Below are 23,085 nucleotides of genomic sequence, written 5' to 3' on the forward strand. Positions count from 1 at the left end.
CAGAAAAAATATATTATCAATAGCAGTCAAATTTCCCTTTTCTTAGGTCCTTCATTAGTGACAAGTATTTATCAGGTATAAGCTCTTCATAAAGACTTACAAATAAAATTTCATTAAAACTTTTGTCTCTTTTTTATGGCAGTGCTATAAACTGAAGCCTTCATATATGCTAGGTAAGTGCTCAACTATTAACCTATGCCTGTAATCCCTAACTGTCTTCTGTTATGTAAGATATCAGTATTACTGTATCTTCCATTTGAACAAAATGTTTTTAGAATGTGGCAATTTTAATAGAAGGTGGAAAACTTAAACTACTACTTTTTTTTTTTTTTTACTTCTCTGTTCAAAGAGAGAAACAGATTACTGAGAAATAAAGGGTAAGATTTAAAGGGTCTTTTAGTCAATGTTAAGGAATTCAAATGTTCTCATGATGAGATATGCATTTGATAAAAATAATCTATTACTAAATATAATACATAGATTTTAGAAAAGTAATAAAAAACAAGGAAGAAAAGTAGAGTCAAGACAGAATGAATCACTGAGAAAACTACTGCAATAATTCAGATATAACATGGTAAGTGTTTATGTTAGGATAAGAGTGAAAATGGGAAAAAAATTAGACTCAAGATATTTTAGAACTGAGATATAATATAGATTTAGGTATCAAACTGGACTCTGGAAATAAAGGACTGAAGATGCTATATTAAACCACAAAATACATTTATGCATCATGTATGTTTATGACAATCTTTAGTACATATGATGAAGTAATTATAGGCCTTTTAGTAAAAGCCTTATTTCTATCAGGCTTCCATTCATTTATTCAACAATTATTGATTCAGACCTACCACATGCAAAAAAACCTCTCAATTACCTATAAGGCACAAAGAAGAACAAGAAAAAATGTCTACCCTTGAAGAGCCAGTAGTTTAAAATCTAAAAATCCAAGGTAAGTACCTAAAATACTATGTGAAAAAAGTGGTATCATAGGAGCATAGAACTTAGTGGTTCACTCCATGATTCTGTTAGAAAAGATTTGAGCCACTGCAACTTGAAGTATAATGCCAGTCTATGAACTGCTTATTACCAATTCTTGATAAGGAGCTTCTTGAAGAAGGCCCTACAGTTGGGTGCAGTGGCTCACAGCAGTAATCCCAGAAGCTCAGGAGGTTGAAGCAGGAAGATCCCAAGTTCAAAGTCAGTCTCAGCAACTTAGTGAAGCCCTAAGCAACTTAGTGAACCCTCTCTTAAAATAAAAAAAATAAAAAGGGCTGGGGATGTGGCTCAGTGGTTAAGCATCCCTGGGTCAATCCCTAGTACAAAAAAAAAAAAAAAGCCTTACTAAGAAAAATCTGTTAGCCGAACTAATTAATTTATAATTTACATTATGGTACAAATCCCTTTTCTATTGTGGACAATTTGTAGACTGGCTACTCTGAATATCACTGAAGTTAAGTGAAAAGCTAAGTAAGTGAAAAATTGAGAAGACTGACAGGTAAATTGAAGTAGAAATAATACTCAGATGGAGAAAACAGTATTTATTAAGTACATAGGGGCAGAAAAAAAGTCCATATAAAGAATTGCAAATAACTCATCAATGGGCTAAGAGCACAGGTTACCTATAAAGCCAGGGGATAAGACTGGAAAAGAAGACAGGAAAAATTATAAAGGACTTTCTAAGTCAGTGCTGAGGGTGTGGGTTTTATCTTGTAAGTAAAAAAGTATTTTACGTTTTAAGCTATAAGTTAACTTAATAATGTTTAGAAATATAGAGAATGGATTGGAAGGATAAGAAATTAAGTACATGCAGTGGTACATGCCTATAATTTCAAATATTTTGAAGGCTAAAGCTAGAGGATCAAAAGTTCAAGGTCAGTCTGGGCAATTCAGTGAGACCCTATCTCAAAATAATTTTTTTTTTAAATTTTGTTTTAGCTGTAGGTGGACACAGTACCTTTACTTTATTTTTATGTGGTGCTGAGGATTGAACCCAGGGACTCATGCATGCTAGGCAAGCACTCTACCACTGAGCCACAACCCCAGTCCTCAAAATAAATTTTAAAAAGGGCTGGGGATGTAGCTCAGAGGTAGAATGCTCCCTGGGTTCAATGCCATACTATAGCGGGGGAAAATTAAATATAATAGCCCAAAAGAAAATAACAAGGACTTGAATTAAAAGGAGTGGTAGTAAAACAAGACAAAATTTGCCAGATTGGCAAGATACTTAGGAGACAGAATTTATGGAAAGTAGGGACTGCTGGATATGGGGAATGAAGGAAGAGTTCAAAATGGTTCCTAACTTGAGTGAATGGCTGAGTGAGCAGGAGTTCAAGAAAGGAAAAACAGGAGGAACAGCACATTTGAGAGAAATCATAGCATGTTTATGAAATTTTAAATAGAAAAATCTGTGTAAAGTACAAAGTTCTCTTTATATTTTTCCATGTTTCTTGTAGTTATTACTTATCAAGAAATCTGGATTAAGAGAAAGGTATATTACAAGAAAGGTACTCTGGTCATACTCACCAGTAATCTCACAATAATTATCTTCTGAATTCTTATTCCTAAAAAAAAAAAAAAAAAAAAAAATTAAAAGGCACTTTTGTAATCTGTTCCCCCAAACAATTAACAAGAATCAGAAGAGTAAAAAGATTGGGCAAGGTGAAAGGTTTTCATAGAGTACTAGCAGAAAATTACACTCTTAAAAAATGACTCATCTAATAGTGGCTGAAAAAAACTATAAGACAAAGGACTTTTCAGAATGGTCTTAATGGTTTGTTAAATCAAAAATACTATTAAAATACGCTTAATACATGCTGTTTGATTATTAAAAAATACAGAATGATCCGTAAAGCAATTTATTTTCTAAACCTTTAGCCTTAAAAATAAATAAAAGGAAACAACCAAAGGGTTTGCCAATATGAAGCTAACTGTTGGTTCAGATACACAAGACTGTAATAGACTGAGATCTTTTTTTTTTTTTTTTTTCAAATTTGCATCATAATTTTATTCACAATGTGGGACAGATTCCTTTCATCCCTAAAATGAATCACATGCTGCCCTGATAAGACTTAGGAAACTCTTAGACTGAGATCTTTATGCAACAAAATGGAAATAACAAACTATTTAGTGGTTCCATTTTTGTCTTGCTTTTAAAAAGCTAAAGATAAACATGTACTTTGATATAATATAGAAAATTTCTCAGGGACACCCAAAATAATAACAGCAGTTATCTGTGAGGAGTAGATCAGCTAAGGATAAGAATAATTTTTACTTTTCACTTTTTGCTCTTTTGTACCATTCTGAAACCATGATTATTACTTCCATATCTTTAACAATTTAAAAAATTAATAAACCACAAAACCAGTATGTATTCTCTTACAAGGTTTTCTTCTCTGTAGGCAAACAATCTTACTAGTTTTTTTCCAGAGATATTTTATGAATGTGTAAAATTAATACATGTACATTGTATATATGTGCACACATGAATAAATATATCCACATATAAGCTTTTCTTCATTCCTTTTATACAAGTGGTGATATACTATGTACTGTTTTGCATCTTGCTTTTTCTCCTGAATAAGATGACTTACAGATTTTTCTATTTACTATATAATTGTCTTTTCTCTAGCTGCACAATAATCAGTTTGTGGGAGCAGGGTGTATGCTTGGATTGAACCCAGAGGCCCTCTAGCACTGAATCACACTCCCAGCCCTTTTTATTTTATTTTGAGACAGGGTCTCCCTAAGTTGCTGAAGCTGGCCTTGAACTGTAATCTCTTCGCTTTAGCCTACAGAGCTGCTGGAATTACAGGCTTGCACCACCAAGTTTGGCCACATTAATCAATTACATGGAAAATGTTATTATGATAAAGGCTATAGTAAATAACCTTATTTATTCTTCATTTCAAATATTTTTAAGTATATGGGTAAGATAAATTTCCAGACATGAAATTACTGATAAAAGAGCATGTGCACTTAAAATTATTATTGATATTGCCAAATTGCCTTTATAATTTATACTCTCACTAGCAATGAGTAACTTTTAACTATATCCTTAACTGGTGTGATAAAAAGAAATATTTCAATATAGTCTTCATTTGTATTTGTCTTATAAGTAAAATAAGCATCTTTTCATTTGTTCCAAAGTTTATTTACTTTTCTACAAATATGGAAAGCATCCCTAATCTGAAATCTGGAACTTTTTCATGTGATGCTCAAAAAGTTTTAGATTTTGGAGCATTTCAGAGTTCAGATTTTTACTGGTGGGGATACTCCACCAGTAAAGTCTACACTCAACCAGTAAAATCTGAAACACTTATGGTTCCAAGCATCTTGGATAACACATACTGAACTCATATTCCTACCACAAGAAAGACTAAACACAAAAAAATCTAAGACTTAGTATTTAATGTTTTGTACTAGCTACTTAAATCACGGGTTTATAAATAAAAGTAGTATATTTCATCACTATATTAAAACCAAGTTATATACCAGACATTTTTATCAGATACAGCAATGAATATACTAAACTCTGCAAAGTATTTTATTTTTCAATTAATCTTAAGTATTTCACAAAAGGGATAAAAAATAAAAAGCAAAAGAATATTAATTTTAAGAGGCTTCATTTAATAAAAATAAACAACTTTTTAGATGTAATTTTAAATGTCTTACTTACTGAATACACAGAACATTTTCTCCTGCTTCTGTTTCTAAAAATAAAATAAAATTGTTCAAAGATATAGTGATAAAGCATTAGAAAAATTATAGAAGGAATTTTTTTTTGGTACCGGGAATTGAACCCAGGGGCACTTAACCACTGAGCCACATCCCCAGCCCTTTTTTATATTTTATTTAGAGACAGGGTCTTGCTGAGTTGCTTAGGGCCTCGATAAGTTGCTGAGGCTAGCTTTGAACTTGTGATCCTTCTGCCTCAGCCTCCTGAGCTGCTGGGATTACAGGCATGCACCACCATGTCCAGCTTATATAAGGATATTAACAATAATTTTAAAAGAAGTTACTGATTATCTGCCCTACTTTTCTGTCCCATAACTCAAAGTACACTTTATTTTTTTGAGACAGAGTATTGCTACATTCCCCAAGCTTAACTGTGAACTCCGAATCCTGACTTCAGTCTCACCTGTAACCTGGGATTTACAGGTGGGTGCCACCATGCCCAGATTTGAGGTATATTTTTTAAACAGTAAGACAATAAATTATATTGACTATCAGTTAGATAAACACAGTAAAATTTTAAAGAAAACAGATTAGCAGGGGCTGCAGTAACATATTTACCTATAATTTCTGACTTTCTCACTAATTTCATATGAGACTCTGTCTGGAAGACCCTAGAAGAGAAAAATAAAAATTACTAAAAATATTTGATTTTTAATTAGAATCTGTTGGTATTCACTTGTAGTTTTTTTTGTTTTTGTTTTTTGTGGTGCTGGGAATTGAACCCAGGGCCTTGTGCTTGCGAGGTAAGCACTCTACCAACTGAGCTATCATCCCAGCCCTATAGTTTGTTTTGAGTTAGGTAAAGATAATACTTTTTTGTGACTGACCCAGGGCTTCACAAATGGTAGGAAAGCATTCTACCACATGGCTACACCCTCACCCCAAAAATAATACTTTAAAAATGAAAAGAGAGAGAAAATACTTTGATTTGGACCTCTCTTTGCTGTACCATATACTATTAATATTTCAAATGAAAAAATTAGCTTACCACATTAAATCATGCTTTTTTTTTTTTTTTTCTTATACCAGGGGTTGATCCCAGCAGTGCTTAACCACTGAGCCACATCCCCAATCCTTTCTATTTTTTATTTTGAGACAGGGTCTCACTAAGATGCTTAGGACTTTGCTAAATTACTAAGGATGGTTTTGAACTTGCAATCCTCCAGTTTCAGCCTCCCAAGATGTTGTGATTACAGGCATACAGCACTGCACCTGGCAAAATTATGTTTTGTTTTTTTTTAATGAACTCTGATAAAATCATTATTTTATCCCTCCTAATAACCTAAAATACTCATTTTATTTAACAAAGATTTAATAAGCACTCACTATATGCCTAGTATTACACTACAGTCTGGGATATAAACACATGATCCATGGCCTCAAATAACTACCATTGTAGGTACAGAGTAAGAACAATGATTATAAACATTATTTCACTGACTTTTGTTAACAGTTCAGATAAGGAAGCATAGACTCAGAAGGAAGGGATCCCCTTTACATTGGCATAATTAAGAATAACCTTCATGGAACATTTGATATCTTAAAGAACCTGGCCAGTTCATTCTAATGCTAATTCTGCTAATATATTGTTCATTATACAGAAGCTATTCTTAATTAGAAATATTATTTTATTTGTTATAAAAATGCAGTACATAGGAGTTGGGGTTGTAGTTCAGTGGTAGAGCACTTGCCTAGCATGTGTGAGGCACTAGATTCAATCCTCAGAACCACATAAAAATAAATAAAATAAAGGTAATGTGTTCATCTACAACTTAAAAAATATTAAAAATAATGCCATACACAGGTTGGATGCAGACTTTGTTAGGCACTGTGTTATATTCTTTTTTTGGTGGGGGAGGCAGCGGTACCAGGTATTAAACTCAGGGGCATTCAACCACTGAGCCACATCCCACCCTATTTTCTATTTTATTTAGAGAATGAGTCTCACTGAATTGCTTAGCACCTCACTTTTGCAGAAGTTGGTTTTGAACTCGAGATCCTCCTGCCTCAGCCTCCCATTCCACTGGGATTATAGGCCTGCGCCACCATGCTTGGCTGTTATGTCCTTTATAAGCACTTTTTTTTTATTTTTTATTTTTGGTTATTGTTTATTTTTGTGGTACCAGGAACTGAACCTAGCTAGGGCTTTGCACATGCTAGGCAAGCACTCTGCCACTGAGTTACGTCTCCAGCTCTACATGTTTTTGTTTTTGCTCTTCTTCAGTACTAGGGATTGAACCCAGGGCCTCATGCATGCTTGGCAGGCACTCTACCACTGAGCTATATCTCCCCAGGTCTCCACATGCATTTTTTTTAAATTAAATATTCTTGGGCTGGGGAGATAGCTCAGTCGGTAGAGTGCTTGCTTTGCAAGCACAAAGCCCTAGAACCCCCGCACCGAAAAAAAAAAAAAAAATCCTTTTTTTAGCTGTAGGTAGATACAATACCTTTATTTTGCTTTTTATTATGTAGTGCTGAGGATTGAACCCAGGGCCTCATGTGGGTTAGGCAAGCGCTCTACCCCTGAGCCACAACCGCAGTCCCCACATGCATTTTTAATGTCTATAATGATTACGACTATATTTTGCAGATGTAGATACTACAGGTCATAAAGTTTAAACAACTCATAAAGCCATATAATTGATAAGTGGAAGACCCAAAATGCAAGTTCAAATATGGCTTCAAAGTCTAAGCTCATAACTACAAAGTTATTTTGACATATTTTTTCTTCAACTATTTTACAATAAAACAGTAACTTTTTACTCCATGAGCAGAATTAGAAGTTGGGCAATTAAAACATATAAATGAATTTTAATTTGTATTTCTTAGATCAACTTGACATCTTTGACTATAGATCTAATGATGCAGTTTTAGTACATTAATAAAGGAGAATACACACTGAAAGAAACTTGCAAAATAATGTAAACAGAATTCTTCTACATCATCTTCCTCAATTGCTTCCCTATCTTTATAGTTGTCTCATCCATGCCAAATTTGAAATCTTTTCCACCCCTAGTACTGGGGATTGAAACCAGGGCCTTGTACATGCTAGGCAAGTGCTCTATCCCAAGCTAACTCCCAACCCAAAAGTATTTTTAAAAATAAATCCATCTTTACCAAATTTTCCCTGGACATTCAATATAATTTTCATAGAAATAATTATCTTGCCAGGTGAGGTGACACATGCCTGTAATCCCAGTGGCTCAGGAGGCTAAAGCAAGGAGGATCAAGAGTTCAAAGCCAGACTCAGCAACTTAGCAAGGCACTAAGTAACTCAGTGAGATCCTGTCTCTAAATAAAATACAAAAAAGGGCTGGGGATGTTGCTCAGTGGTTAATCACCACTAGATTCATTCCCCAGTACCAAAAATCATCATCACCATCACCACCACCACCACCACCACCACCACCACCACCACCACCATCATCATCTAGTCATCGAGCTCATTTCAGTGGTTTACCCAATATTAAACATCATCAACATAAACAGGTACCCAAAAATATGGCAAATTTAAAGATTTTAATTAGCTTTATTTACAATTCTACAGTCAGGCAACATTTCATTTCATAAAATGGGCAGAGCAGAGAGAAAAGGGCTGCAGAAAGCAGAAACAAAGAACAAAAAATGGATTAGTTATTTCAAAGTCACTTTCCTTATAACAAGGCTAAGACAGGAAGATAGAACAAAGAGAAATAACTGACTAGTTAATATCAGATTACTTCAGGTTATTTGGGGGGCTGGGGTAAGGATTAAAGCAGAGGGAATTTCATTACCATACTGATTGAAACTGGCCTGATTGGGAAATTTTACTTTTTTGCCTTTCCTGATTTCTTGGAAAGTCAGGTAACAACTTGGTTTTGGTTTGGTGATATGAAAATTTAGTATGAGTGATCCTATTTTGATTTTCAGTTTGATCTATTATCCAGGACGTTTAGTTCAAAACAACAGCCTCTGTTATGATTTGAATATGATTTATCTTCACCAAAATTCATGCTGAAGCTTGGTTCCCAATGTAATGGTGTTGAGAGGTGTCAGATCTTTAAAGTAAGAAAGACATGGGGATCTCACAAAGGGATTAATATAGCTTCCTTGATGGTGGGTTAGTTATGGTCAAAGCAGGTTCTTATGAAGTGAAACTGACACTTTCTATATCTCTCTCTTACACCTGAGTTCTCTTCTGCTAATGCCTCCGTCCTTCTGCCATGAGACCCTCACCAAAAGTCAAGGAGATACCAATGCTATGCTCTTAGACTTCTACAACTATGAGCCAAAGTGAATCTCTTTACTAATTATCCAGTTTCAAGCAGTCTGTTTAAGTAGCAAAAAACAGACTATAATTTTTACAATTCAACTCTCAGGATCTGAAATTCATTCACATGACAGAGTGTTCATGTGCTGTAAGAAACTGTAACAAAGTAATGGGGAATATATGTTAATTCTAACAATTAAGTTAGGTGGGAATTACATTGTTTAGTAATACTTTTGACACTATCTGCAATAACATACACTGTCTTATTTTGGCCATGCAAAAACACTATGAGATATGTAAGGATTATTATTTCCAGCCTAAAAAGAAGGAAACTGGGGCTATTTAGTAATGAAGCCAGTACTTGTTCCAGGTTTTCTGGTTTTGAGTTTGAAATTCTAATATCCCAGAGCCATTTTATAAAAGTATGGAGACTAGATTATTTCCAAAGAAACAGTGGAATCGGTTTAGCAATGTTTAGAAAAGGCAAACAGAAGCATTAGAAAAAGCAATGAACCAGGAATCAATAAATAAATTATACAGTATTAACTGTATACTACCTATATATTACCTTGGGAGTATCAAATCACCTCTGTGACTTTAATTGACTCATTTATAAAACGAAAAATTCAGACTCTTTTCTTCCTAAGGTTCCTTCTGATTTGACTAGAAAATACTGATTTTTAAAAAATGTATCTGTATTATATGGGCCTAAAGGAGGAACAATCATACCTTAGGCACAGAAGTTCTCTGTTGATTCAAAAGAGACAAAAGTTCCTTTCTCAAAAGTACATTACTGACTTTTGGGAACATATATTTTAGTAGCCAAATTCATAAAACAAAGGAAACAAACAAGCAGCAGAATAATCAGGTAGGCATGAATAACAAAGAGCAAATCTGAAAAACAGATTAAAAGTAAAAGCATTGCGGGGCTGGGGAGATAGCTCAGTTAGTAGAGTGCTTGCCTCACAAGCATAAGGCCCCGAGTTCAAATCCTAGCACCGCAAAAAAAAAAAAAAAAAGTAAAAGCATTGCAATACCAATGAGATAGATCTAGAAAATTCACTACAATCTAATTCTACAAACAATAGGGTACCAGAGGAAAAAGAAAATACCAACAATGTGAAAAAATATAATAGAAGACATTACAACATGATGATTAATACTTGAGATAAAACAATCTAAGGTCTGAGCCCTTCCCATTGATAGGTATAGGAACTTGGGCAAGTTACATATTCTAAGCCTTGGTTTTCTCATTCATTAAATGAGATGAATGCTACAATTTATAGAAATTACTGACACCAAGATGAAATCATTTTGTTAGACTGAGACAAAACTGGAGCTGGGAAAAGGGAAAGAACTCAAGCCGGCCTATCTCAGATAAGTACCATCTCAAGGACTTTCTAAACACCCCACAAGAAATTCCTTATAGTTCTATATGTACCCCATGTTCACACTAAGACTGAAGTAAGCTGGGCACTGTGGTGAAGGTTATAATTCCAGAAGTTCAGGAGTCTGAGGCAAGAATATCAGCAATGGTGAGGTACTAAGCAACTCAGTGAGATCCTGTCTCTAAATAAAATATAAAATAGGCTAGGGATATAGCTCAGTGGTAGAGTGCCCCTAAATTCAATCCCCAGTAAAGACTGAAGCAATTCATACAAGAAGTTCTCAATGGAAACACTTGCCCAGAAATGGCACCTGCACCAGTGAGATGACACCAACACTTGCCTTGATGTTGAGTATGGTGGTACAGTGGTGTACACCAGTAATCCCAGTGACTTGGGAGGTAGAGGCAAGAGGACTGCAAGTTTCAGATCAGCATCAGCAATTCAGTGAGGCCCTACACAACTCAGAGAGACCCTGTCTCAAAATAAAAAATAAAAGGGCTGGGGATGTGGCTCAGTGGTAAAGTTCTTTCCTCTGGGTTCATTCCCCAGTACAAACAAACAAAAAAGTTATTGGAAATACAGAGAGATATACACTAAGAATGAAACCGAGTTCCTTTCTCATAATTCATGCAAAAGTAAAGCAATTAAATTAAGATTATAGAGGACCCAATAGGAATTTGTAATGTGAATATAATTTTATATCTCAACCTGTACACACTGAAAACACAAAATATACTGATTTTTCAAGTACCTATGGCTCATTTACAAAAGTTTGTTATGTTCAAGAAAACATTTTTTTTTTTTTTTTTTTTTTTTTTTTGCGGGGGCAGTGGATACTGGGGTATTTTGAGACAGGATCATGCTAAGTTGCTGAGGCTGGCCTCGAACTTGAAATCCTCCTGCCCCAGCCTCTGAGTTACTGGGATTACAATCATACACTAGTGCACCCGGAATTTCTTTAGAGAATTTCTACAGAAATAAAAATAATATGGATTAACATTCTCTGCCTATAAAATAACTAAAAATGAATAACAAAATGCCCCTATCACCTAGAAATTTTTCAGTTCTACATTAAACAAACAAAACAAAAAAGCTATTGGGGAACTAGGAGTGTAGCTCTCAGTGGTACAGCACTTGCCTAGCAAGTGTGAGGCCCTTGGTCCAATCCTTAGCACTATAAAAAAATTAAAAAATAAAATAAAAATAAACAACTTTGATTCCTCTTGAATCAAAGAGAAAATATGAATACACTGCTGAATATTAAGAAAATAATAATGAAAACGCTATGCCTAAGAATTACAGTGGGGTTGCAGATTTTGCTCAATGGTAGAGCATTTGTCCTGGGTTCAATTCCCAGCAAGGTAAAAATAAAATAAAATAAATTACAGTAAAATAATAGCAACAGAACATTATAGAATAAAAGATATTGATTTCCATATATTAATTTTGTATCCTGCTACTTATTTCTATAGTACCTTTCAGTTGATTTTATTGGATTTTCCTAATATAAAATCACTTAATCTACAAAAGGCAATAGGTTTACCCTAATATTTCTAATATATAATACCCTAATTACTTTCTCTATTATTTTTGATTAGGACCTCCAAAACAATGTTAAACAACAGTGGTAAAAGTGGATATCATTGTTTTGATCCTGACTTTAAGAGAATGTTCTCAAAGTTTCTCTTTTAAATATAATGCTGAATAAGAATCTTTTAAGTAACCATTCTCTAATACATAATAAAAAACAGATTATCCAAATCATTCTAACATTTTCGATTTGACATACAAACAAAGCATTACCAATAACATTTTAATTCTTTCTTTCATGAAAACTTACTTTATAGTATCTGCAAAGCTGACTCGGCGAGAGCTTTTCTTATTTCTCAAAGTATTGGATTCCTAAGAAGAAAGAATATGTGATATGATTCTTAATGAAACCACTGTGATTAGGAGTCCAGAGCACCAAGGAAAGAGATCAAGTCTTATTCTGAATTTGATATGTGATTACCCAAACTATCTCAATGTAGAAGCATTTAAGGTACATGAATATGATCTACTGAGTAAGTTAATATAAGCATACTGACACAACACATAACAGAAAAGACTGGAGACAAAACAAGTGATATGTTGCCTATTATGATAATTTTATACTTTTCTACAATTTTTAAAAAAAATTTAATAGTACTAAGGGGTTGAACCCAGGGACATTCTATCACTGAGCTACATCTCCAGTCCTTTTTATTTATTTATTTTTTTAATTTTCAGATTGGGTCTTACTAAATTACAGAGGCTACCCTTAACTTGGGATCCTCCTGCCTAAATCTCTGGGGTAGGTGGAATTACAGGCATGAGCCACCATGCCTGAATAAATTTTTACAAATTTGCTGAACATGGTAGTGCCTGTAAACCCAAGGACTTGGGAAGCTGAGGCAGGAGGATCACAAGTTCAAGGTCAGCCTCAGTAATTTAGCAGACTGTTTCAAAAATAATTAAAGGGCTGGGGGTTTAGCTCAGTGGTAGAGTGCTTGCCTAGCACATGTGAGGCCCTGGGTTCAATCCTCAGTACCACATAAAAATAAATAAAATAAAGGTATTGTGTCCATCTACAACTAAAAATATATAAAAATAAATAAAATAAAAAGGATTGGGGATGGTTAGAGACATAGCTCAGAACTAGGGTGCCCTGGGTTCAATCCCCAGAGTACCAAAAAAAAAAAAAAAAAAAAAAAATTAAAATTTTAATAAGATACACATAAAATTTACCATCTTAATCATTTTAAAGCATACAGTTTAATAGTGTTGTGTACATCTACCCTGTTGTATAACCAATCTCCAGATTTCTTTTTTCTTGCAGAACAGAAACAATAATCATTAAAAAAAAAAATCCCCATTCTCTCCCACCTCTAATCCTAGCAATCACCATTCTATTTTTAGTCTCTATGAATTTGATTATAGTAAGTACCACATTAAATTGAATCATATGGAACTTTTCTTTTTGTTTTGGGCATGGTGGCACATGCCTGTAATCCCAGTGACTTGGAAGCCTGAGGCAGGAGGAATACAGGTTCGAAAGCCAGCCTCAGGAACTTAGTGAGGCCCTGAGCAACTTAGTGAGACCCTGTTTCAAAATGAAAAATAAAAAGGACTAGGGATGTAACTCAGTGAACCCTGGGTTCAATCCCTGGTACCAAAAACAACAAAAAAAGAAATTATCTTTTGTGACTGTTTTCCTCACTTATAAGTATCCTCAGGATTCATGCATGTTATGTTATGTCAGAATTTCCCTTTTTTTTTTTTTTTTTTTCAGGTACTGGGGATAGAATGCAGGGGCACTTTACGAGTAAGCTATGAGCTACACCCACAGGTTCTTGCCAAGTTGCCCAGGTTGGCCTTGAACCTGTTGTGATCCTCATATACTTCAGCCCGGAGTCCTGGAATCACAGGTATATGTCACCTACGTTTCCTTTTTTAAACAACTTCATTGTATGAAAATACCACATTTTGTTTACCAATTTATCCATGGATGGACATCTGGCTTCTACTTTCCGGCCATTGTGAATAATGCTACTGCAAACACAGACACTCAAATCTCTCCAAGATGCTCCTTTTATTTCTTTTGGGGATATACCCAGAAGTAGTACTGTTGGATTATATAGTAATTCTAGTTTAAATTTATTGAGGAATTACCATACTGTTTTCCAAGGCAGCTGTATCTTTTTACATTCCCACCAACAATGCACATAGGTTCCTATTTTTCTATATTCTTGTTCATACTTGTTATTTTTTATTTTTCAGACAGCCATCCTAATGACTGTGAGGTGCTATCTCATTGTGGTTTTGATTTGCATTTCCGTAAGCATCAGTGAAGTTGAACATGTTTTTATTATAATATACTCTTCTTATTTTTCTTCCCTACCTTTCTTCTTAACAAAAGTAAACATTTCTCACATAGATAACAAAAAAAAAAAAAAAAAAAAAAAAAAATTCACGGAGAATTTTACTAGATTAATTCTAAATACCTGAGTATAAACCTTATTATAATAAGGAATGGTATCCCCTTTGCATCAAGTAGTCTATATGGTTAAGAGCCTAGTAGACACCGCAGATAAAACATTTACCTCTTTTGATTTTATATTTCTCATTATAAAATGAAGAAACTAAATTCAAGATTACTGATAAGATCCTGTTGGGTTTATTTTTATTTTTTGAAATTTTGATTCATTGTACACAAATGGGGTACAATTATTGTTTCTCTGGTTGTACATGAAGTAGTCACACCATTTGCATAACCATTCATGTACATAGGGTAATGATGTTTGTCTCATTCTGTTATTTTTTCCTTCCCCCCACCACCTCCCCACCCCTCTTTTTCCTCTATACAATCCATCTTTCCTCCATTCTTACCTCCCTCTCCACTGCCCCCGCCCCCCGTTATGTATCATCATCCACTTATCAGAGAGATCACTCAGCCTTTGGTTTTTTGGGATTGGCTTATCTCACTTAGCATGATATTCTCCAACTCCATCAATGTACCTGCAAATGCCATAATTTTATTATTCTTTATGGCTGAGTAATATTCCATTTGTGTATATATACCATGGTTTCTCTATCCATTCATCAACTGAAGGGCATCTAGGTTGGTTCCACAATCTAGCTATTGTGAATTGAGCAACTATGAACATTAATGTGGCTGCATCACTGTAGCATGCTGATTTTAAGTCCTTTGAGTATAGGCCAAGGAGTGGGATAGCTGGGTCAAATGGTGGTTCCATTCCAAGTTTTCTAAGGAATCTCCACACTGCTTTCCAGAGTGGCCGCACTAATTTGCAACCCCACCAGTAATGTATGAGTGTACCTTTTTCTCCACATCCTCACTAACACCTACTGTTGCTTGTATTCTTGATAACAGACATTCTGATTGGGGTGAGATGAAATCTTAGAGTAGTTTTCATTTGCATTTCTCTTATTACTAGAAATGTTGAACATTTTTTCATGTACCTCTTGATTGCTTGCAGATCTTTTTCTGTGAAGTGTCTGTTCATTTCCTTAGCCCATTTGTTGATTGGGTTATTTGTTTTCTTGGTGTAAAGTTTTTTGAGTTCTTTATAGATTCTGGAGAGTAGTGCTCTATCTGAAGTGAGTGTGGCAAAGATTTTCTCCCACAATCTTGTTGGTTTTAAAGCTCCATAAATCTATGAATATGACATTTACTCATCCAATACTGGTTCAATTTTTTAAAAATACAAACACACATACTAGATTCTGTATGAGTGATGGAAAAATAGAGGTAAATAACATGGATACCATATGATTTTATAGGGGATTAGACTAATGACAACAAAGTCACATAAATATAAAATTCAAAATGTACAAACTGCTATAAAGAAAAACAACATATAAAAGACTAATTTAGTCTGAGAATCAGGGAGGTTTTCTTTAAGAAAGTACATTTAAGTTGAGACTTGAAGGATTAGTTAGAGCCTTGAGATCCTCCAGCCTCAGCCTCCTGAGCTGCTGGGATTACAGGCATTTGCCACTGTACCTGGCCACTGTGCCCAGCACAGATTATGTTTTGTTTGAGGAATAATTATCAATACTGAGTGGTGGAATAAATGTATGAAAGTGACAAGAAAGAAGGCTGGAAAAGTAAATAGGCCTAACAATCACAAATGCCACCATACATGTATTTGGATTTTTTTTTTTTTTTTTTTTTTCAATGCTAGGGATGGAGTCCAGGGCCTTGTGCATGGTGGACAAGTGTTCCACTATTGAGCTATATCCCCAGTCTGCAAGTGTTGACTTTTAACCTGAAGGTCATGGAATACTAACTTGTACACACTCATATAGGAATCATTCATGATGATCTCTCTTCATATTACAAACAAAATTCCTGATTAAGCCAGGCATGGTAGTGTACACCTGTAATTCCAAACGCTGGGGAGGCTGAGGCAGGATTTTGAGTTCAAAGCCAGCCTCAGCAACAGGGAGGCACTAAGTAGCTCAGTGAGACTCTTTCTCTAAATAAAATACAAAATAGGGCTGAGGATATGGCTCAGTGGTTGAGTGCTCCTAAGTTCAATCCCTGGTACTCAATCCCTACCATCCTGATTAAAAATATCACTGAAAGTCAGACATGGTAGCACAGACCTATAATCCCAGTCACTTGGGAGGCTGACACAGAAGGATCACAAGTTTGAGGTCATCCTGGCAACTCAGGGAGACCTGGTCTCAAAATTTTTTTAAAAAATTATTTTTTTAAAGGGTTAGGGCTGTAGCTCAGTAGCAGAGTGCTTGCCTAGCATGTGTAAGATCCTAGGTTCAAGTCCCAAAACTGGGGGTTGGGAGGGAATCACTGAAAAGACAAATCTATAAAACAAATGCCTAGAGACTTACCTGAGCTGTTTCATTCCCATTTCTGAGGTCCTGAAGAGGACTCCTTGGGGGTTTCAAAATCTAGAAGTAATAATTATAATCATTCAAAAAAAAATCTGGCATATCTGTTAATAATCACTTTATTTCAAGTTATACCATGAGTAGAAAGCCAAAATTTCCATTAAAATCTCTGAAATCCTTCAAAGTCATATTGCTCAGTGTTGTATGGCATATTTAAATATCTGACATTTATTCCTTTCTCCTGGCCTACTCTCCCTAATTATTTTGCCCACTCTCATCCCATGTGGTCTGGGTGAAGCTCCACACCAACTCTACGGTATAACTCATAGCCTTGTCTAGAACAACATAATACTTGTTTGATTGAGGTGAGGTGACCTATGTCTTTAAACCTAGTTCTCAGAAGGCTAAGGCAGAAGGATGTATGGCTCAAGGTTAGCCTCCATAACTTAATGAGATCCTATCTCAAAATTTAAAAAGGGGTAGGAACCTGGGAGTAGGGAGAGCGAGATGTACCACAGTAATCACAGGGAGAGGGACTGGCTGCTAGCAGAGATTACCCAAAGGAAGCAGTCAGAATAGAAAATAAGAAAGAAAATCCTAGAAGGTTCCATTGTTGAAATCTCTCATCCATAATTTATGCCTAGAGCCATCCCTATCTGGATTTTTCAGTTTCATTAAACTGATATACATTATATGCTTAAATTAATTTGGGTTAGATTTTTGGGTCTTGCAATAGCTTTGTACACCAGATTAAATGTAATTTTAAATGTAATTTTAAATGTAATTAAATTACATTTAATAAGGTATAATTTATGCATTAAATTACAATAAAACTTATATGAATTTTGGTTTACAGATTTTCATACTCAGGTTAAATATTTGAGTCTTGGCAGGGCATAGAGGAACACACTTATAATCCCAGGGACTCAAAAAAATTGAGACAGGAGGATCACAAGTTCCAGGCCAGCCTGGGCAACTTAGTGAGACTCTGTCTCAAAATAAAATTTAAAAAGGGATGTGGCTGTAGGTCAGTGGTAGAGCACTCCTAGGTTCAAGTGCCAGTATCAAATAAATAAAATAATTTTCTGAGTCTTTTTCCAGAGGACAATAGGAAGCTAGTGGGGATGGGAAGGGTGAGGTCACAATTTAAATTATTGTACATAGTTATCATTTAATAAAAGGTAACAATAATTGTTTCTTACTGAGGAATGCCGTCTTCTAATAGGTCTCTCTCTACTGTCACTGAAAAAAGGGAGAAAAAAATTATGTATATATAGGTAAAAGAATGAATTTCCAAAAGCTATCATCACATTACCCTTTACCTACTTTAAAACTGGTCATTGCTTTCTTTCACTTTGTACTCTGGCCAGCAAAATTTGTATTACATTATAAGACTTTAAGTATTTAGTAATTCAATGTTTTAAAATACATATGATAGGGCTGGGGTTGTGGCTCAGTGGTAGAGAGCTTGCCTCCCATTCCTGGAGCACTAGGTTTAATCCTCAGCACCACATAAAGAAATAAAATAAAGGTACTGTGTCCATCTACAACTAAAAAAAAAAAAAAAAAAAAAAACTTAAAAAAATATATATATTGTATGCAACAAGACTATCTCTTAAATAATAATCAGTACAACATAATTTTACTGTATAGAGGTATAATTAAAAGATAAATGGGCTATAAATCAAGAGACTCTCTGCCTCTGGTTCTTGCTTCTGTGTGATTTTTAGACCAAGTTTTGAAAATCCAAATATCATGAGGTCAAACATAATTTGTTAGGTGTAAGAAAAATAGTTAATGTAGAGATGACAGTGACTTGGAAAATTTCTGCCTGGTCTAATGATCACAGCCATTACTTTGCTTTGCCTAGCTGTTCCAAGCAAGAATATGAGCCCAGTGTTTCATATTTGATTTTTCAAGAGAAGCTGAAAATCCAATTATTGTATGAAATCATGAGATTTTGCAATTTTGGCAACTAATTGAAATTTTTAAAAAAATTTGTAGGCTACAAAGAGGTCATCAGTTTGTGATGCCAACTTTACATAAATCATTATATCTTTCTGAGCCTCAATTTTCTCAAACTTAAATAAAAAAGAGATAAGGTGATGTCTAAATTCCTCAGTTTTGACTCTAGATGAATTTATACTAACACTTTGTAATATTTTCTCATTTTCCCTGAAACACAGAGGAAAAATATTTCTGAAGTTTGTTAATAGAATTTACTAGATGGAAAAGTTTCATTCTCTAATACAGCATAACATTTTTAGCTGCACTGAATCATGAACTTACTTTTCTTCATTAGCCTCTGAAGACACTCCATCCATTTTTTTAAGAAAACTTTTTTCCTGTAATAGATACACAATATGAAAAAAGATGCAAAAGAAGGAAGAAAAATTGCAATCTATGAAGAAATAAAGAACACAGTTGAGATTTTAGGGTTACTTTCTAAGAAAACCAAAAATAGAAAGAAAAGTACTATGAGCTCTAAAACATAAGATACTTCAAAGAGTTCAAACTACTGCATTATAATTAATATTCCCAGAAAATTCTCATATTCAAGATAAAATCTGTACTAATGTTGATGAGAATGATATGAACTTCACCAGTTCAAATAAAAACTTGGCCATTAGACAGCTAAAACAGACATTGATTGCTGTTTTTAAAATCAGCAGCTTTCTGCATTCCCAATTCCTCCTTCCCAAAAGCAACCACTTTTACTTTGCACATATTTTTATATGTACCTTGTTAGTACTTGTTTATACCTTTTTTGATTTGTCTAGTTTTAGGCATGGGAAATGAAAATTAAACAACCTTTCTTGCAATTACACACGCATGTCTCCATTTCTCTTACACACGCATGCACAGATAAATACAGTACAAGAAAATAAAGATTACATGCCAATCTCACTATCATAAATAGAAAAATTCTAAATAAAACATTAGCAAAAAGAATAATGTATCACAGTCATGTTTGCTTTATTCCAGAAATGCAAAACTGGTTTAACTTTAGAAAACAAACTTTGTGATTTAACATATAGAGGTGAAAATCCTATAATCACAACAGATGGAAAAAAAGAAGTACTGATGAACTTTAACATCTTTTTCTGTTTATTAAAAAACAAAACCAAACTCTTATGGAGCTATATAGGCAGAAGGTGAATTAACAATATCTATTAAAAAAAAACAAAAAACAAACTTATTTGTTGAACTTTAAAAACTCCCTATAAGATCAAACAAGTGCAACAGCCATTTCTATTTAATTCATCCAGTCTTAGTAGTTCTATTTTCAGCACATTTTCTCAATCCATTCATTTCTATTTTTAATTCCATACCATAGTTCAAACTTCCATGAACTCTCACATAAAATACTGTAATATCTACCTTGCTTTCACTCTCAACCCTATACAATATTTTCTTTATATAGCAGCTAGTTATCTTCTCAGTCTTTCAGTGACTTGCCATTGTACTGAGAATAAGCTGCTACCAGGACCTGTGGAGTTCTAACAGATCTGGTCCCTGCTTGCCTCAGACTTTATGCTTCATCTCTTACCAGTCTTCCTCTCTGACTATGCTGTTCCCATCAGCCTTTCTATCCATCCCAAAACACACAGAGGTCTTCCCTAAATCAATGTGTTTATATTTGCTATATTCTCTTGGCAAAAAGGACAAGAAAGGGCCAGGGTTATAGTTCAGTGGTAGAGCGCTTGCCTGGCATGTGTGAGGCACTGGGTTCAATCCTCAGCGAAGGAAGAAGAAAGGAAGGAAGAAGGAAGAAGGGAAGGAAGGAAGGAAAAGGGAAGAGAAGAGAAGGGAAGAGAAGGGAAAGGAAGGGAAGGGAAGGAAGGAAGGTATTGTATCCATCTACAACTAAAATACATAAATATATATACACATACAGATACACATGTATATAAGAGACAAGAAAAACTCTCTTGGTAGCACTATATATGCCTCCTTTGTGTGTCTCTCTTGTAATTTAAAAGTATGCTTTATAGAGTTCTGGATGTAGCTCAGTGGTAGTGTCTGCCTTCCATGCTCCAGGTTCTGAGTTCAACTCCCAGTACCACAAATAAATAAGCAAATAAATAAATAAGAATAAAAGTCTGTTATTTCTATTATCTCTCCAAACTACCCTTGTTATAACAGTACATTATGAGAATAGAGTTGGAGAGTCTTATGTTCAATATTACAGCCTAGCAGTGCTTTGAAAATAGGAGCTCAATAAATAGTTGCTGAATGAGTAATAAAGAAACAATGAGGGGCTGGGGATATAGCTCAGTTGGTAGAGTGCTTTTGTAAGCACAAGGCCCTGGGTTCAGTCCCTAGCACCACCAAAAAAAAAAAAAAAAAAAAAAAAAAAAAAGATTTGGGGCTGGGTAATTAGCTCAGCAGTAGAGCCCTTGCTTGGCATGTTCAAAGTTCTGGGTTCAATTCCCAAAAACACAATTAAAAATAAAGTTGGCTTTATGATTACCAACTAGCATATTTTTGTCTCGTTTGGGAATATTTTCAAACTCAATACACATATTCAAACTCTAGATAAAAATATTAAATACTATCAGCTCAAGGTCACCTAAACATCAAAATGACTGAAACAGTCATTGAGTACAACTCCTGTTCAACCTACAGATTAACTGTAACTGATGAGATTCAAAGTTTACTGAAGTCCCATCTTCTTAACATTTTATTTAACTGTTAAGTTTTACCTTCAACGGAAATAGGAGACCCTATCATATTGTCTCATTAATAAAACACTGTCACGTCTGAATTATTAATCACTGCCATGATAATTACTGATTGGCCCCCAAACTGTGCACCTGGCATCCAGGGTCCTGCAGCATACTTAAAGAGGTGTTTGAAACACACAACTATTTTCACCATCTGTCAGGCACTGTGTGAACCACTACCTCAAAATAGTACCCATTCATTTTTAATAACATATCATTGTGAAGCTAGATTTTTGGCAATTGATATGAATAAAATCAAGTTTGTTTTTTTTTAATCAAAGTGGCTCAGGAAATGAGAATGGCTGTGTACAATCTGATTCCAAGGTTTGAAAAGTTGTGCATTATCCAAGAGGCACACATATCCAATTAGTATCCATGGTTATTTAATAAAAAAAAGTATGTATGTTATCTTTTACTTCAACTTATGTGTATTTTTTTCAAATGGCTATAGATCATTAGAACATAAATACTCATTAAGCTGTTTGTACTTAACTACTGAAATAAAACCATCAAGTTTTTGTTTTGTTTTGTTTTGTTTTGGTCTAAGGGTGTCACCTGAACCAAGAAAGCTTCGGAACCAGAAGTAGAAATAATCCGTGAGTTTGTAAACCACTGCTACTGGCAAATCAGTCCTTGAGCTACAACAGTTTTCATATTTTTAATGAGGTATAGAAAACAAAGCTAATTTTTAATGAGGTGTAGAAAACGAAGACAACAAAACAAAGAATATGTGATAGAGACCATGCCTGTGACTGTGTAGCCTGCAAAGCCTGAAATATTTACTATCTGGCTCTCTGCCTACTCCTGAATTTACACTACCAATACGTAAATATTTTCCAGTGTCCAGTGATATAGACTCTAGACCTGTGCTGTCCAATATAGGAGTTATTTATATTTAAGTTAATTAAAATTCAGTAATTTGATTACAACAGCCAAATTTCAAGTGTTCAACAACCACACGCGGTCAATGGACACTGTGCTGGACAATGCAGATGAAAGTCTCAGCACTGTCAAAGTGCTACTGGATTGCACCATCCTACTATCAATATCTAGAATCAGTATCTTCTAGTTTATTAGTATTAAACACACCATTAATACTACCATTCCAAACATTTTTACTCAATTTAAATGTATTTGTTACCTTGTGAACATTATCAGTAATTTACAGGGTCAAAACCTAACCTTTAATTTCCAAAACCTTACAATATATTAACTCTCCATCTCTGTAAATCATTCCTCCATGTTCCACTTCAAATGCCATTTTCTCCATGAAGTCCACTTTATTCTCCATTGCTAAAAGCATCAAATCAGTTCTCCTTTCTGTTATCATACCTCTTTAGAATGTCTTATAATTCATTACATTGTCCTGTATCATAGTTATTTTGTACATATTAAATATTTCCCTTTCTGGGACTTAAGGACTCTGAATCATTCTCTCCCAGTCCTAGCACAAGACAAGGAACCTAATAAACGTGAGGAATTCGATTGATCCAATTAAAATGATTTGAAAAATTTCTTCAGTCTTAATATTTAGAGAAACCCTGTGCTTTGGTCTTCATCCGCGCTCTTTATCTCTGTTAACGACTAATAA

At 34.5% G+C, this 23,085-nt stretch overlaps 1 protein-coding gene and 1 long non-coding RNA gene across 3 annotated transcripts in view; one reads left to right on the forward strand and one right to left on the reverse strand.

Moving 5' to 3' along the window:
• The window catches only part of Knl1 (kinetochore scaffold 1), a 57,007-nt gene that overhangs the window by 33,018 nt on the left and 904 nt on the right, over window positions 1-23,085 (reverse strand). For both annotated transcript variants that reach the window (XM_047541855.1, XM_047541856.1), the window contains exons 2-8: window positions 19,057-19,112; window positions 17,970-18,009; window positions 16,768-16,827; window positions 12,212-12,273; window positions 5,293-5,345; window positions 4,676-4,709; window positions 2,524-2,561 (exon numbers count right to left, since the gene is read on the reverse strand). In XM_047541855.1, the coding sequence (XP_047397811.1) occupies window positions 2,524-2,561; window positions 4,676-4,709; window positions 5,293-5,345; window positions 12,212-12,273; window positions 16,768-16,827; window positions 17,970-18,009; window positions 19,057-19,091 (322 nt within the window). In that variant the 5' untranslated portion in view covers window positions 19,092-19,112. The remainder of the gene's footprint in view (window positions 1-2,523; window positions 2,562-4,675; window positions 4,710-5,292; window positions 5,346-12,211; window positions 12,274-16,767; window positions 16,828-17,969; window positions 18,010-19,056; window positions 19,113-23,085) is intronic.
• Window positions 141-23,082, forward strand: LOC124977919 (uncharacterized). The gene is made up of 3 exons (XR_007107286.1): window positions 141-173; window positions 13,682-13,817; window positions 22,042-23,082. It is a non-coding gene; the product is annotated as an uncharacterized LOC124977919 (long non-coding RNA).

Source organism: Sciurus carolinensis, chromosome 2 (assembly GCF_902686445.1).
Source record: "Sciurus carolinensis chromosome 2, mSciCar1.2, whole genome shotgun sequence".
In the NCBI taxonomy this organism is placed as follows: domain Eukaryota; kingdom Metazoa; phylum Chordata; class Mammalia; order Rodentia; family Sciuridae; genus Sciurus; species Sciurus carolinensis.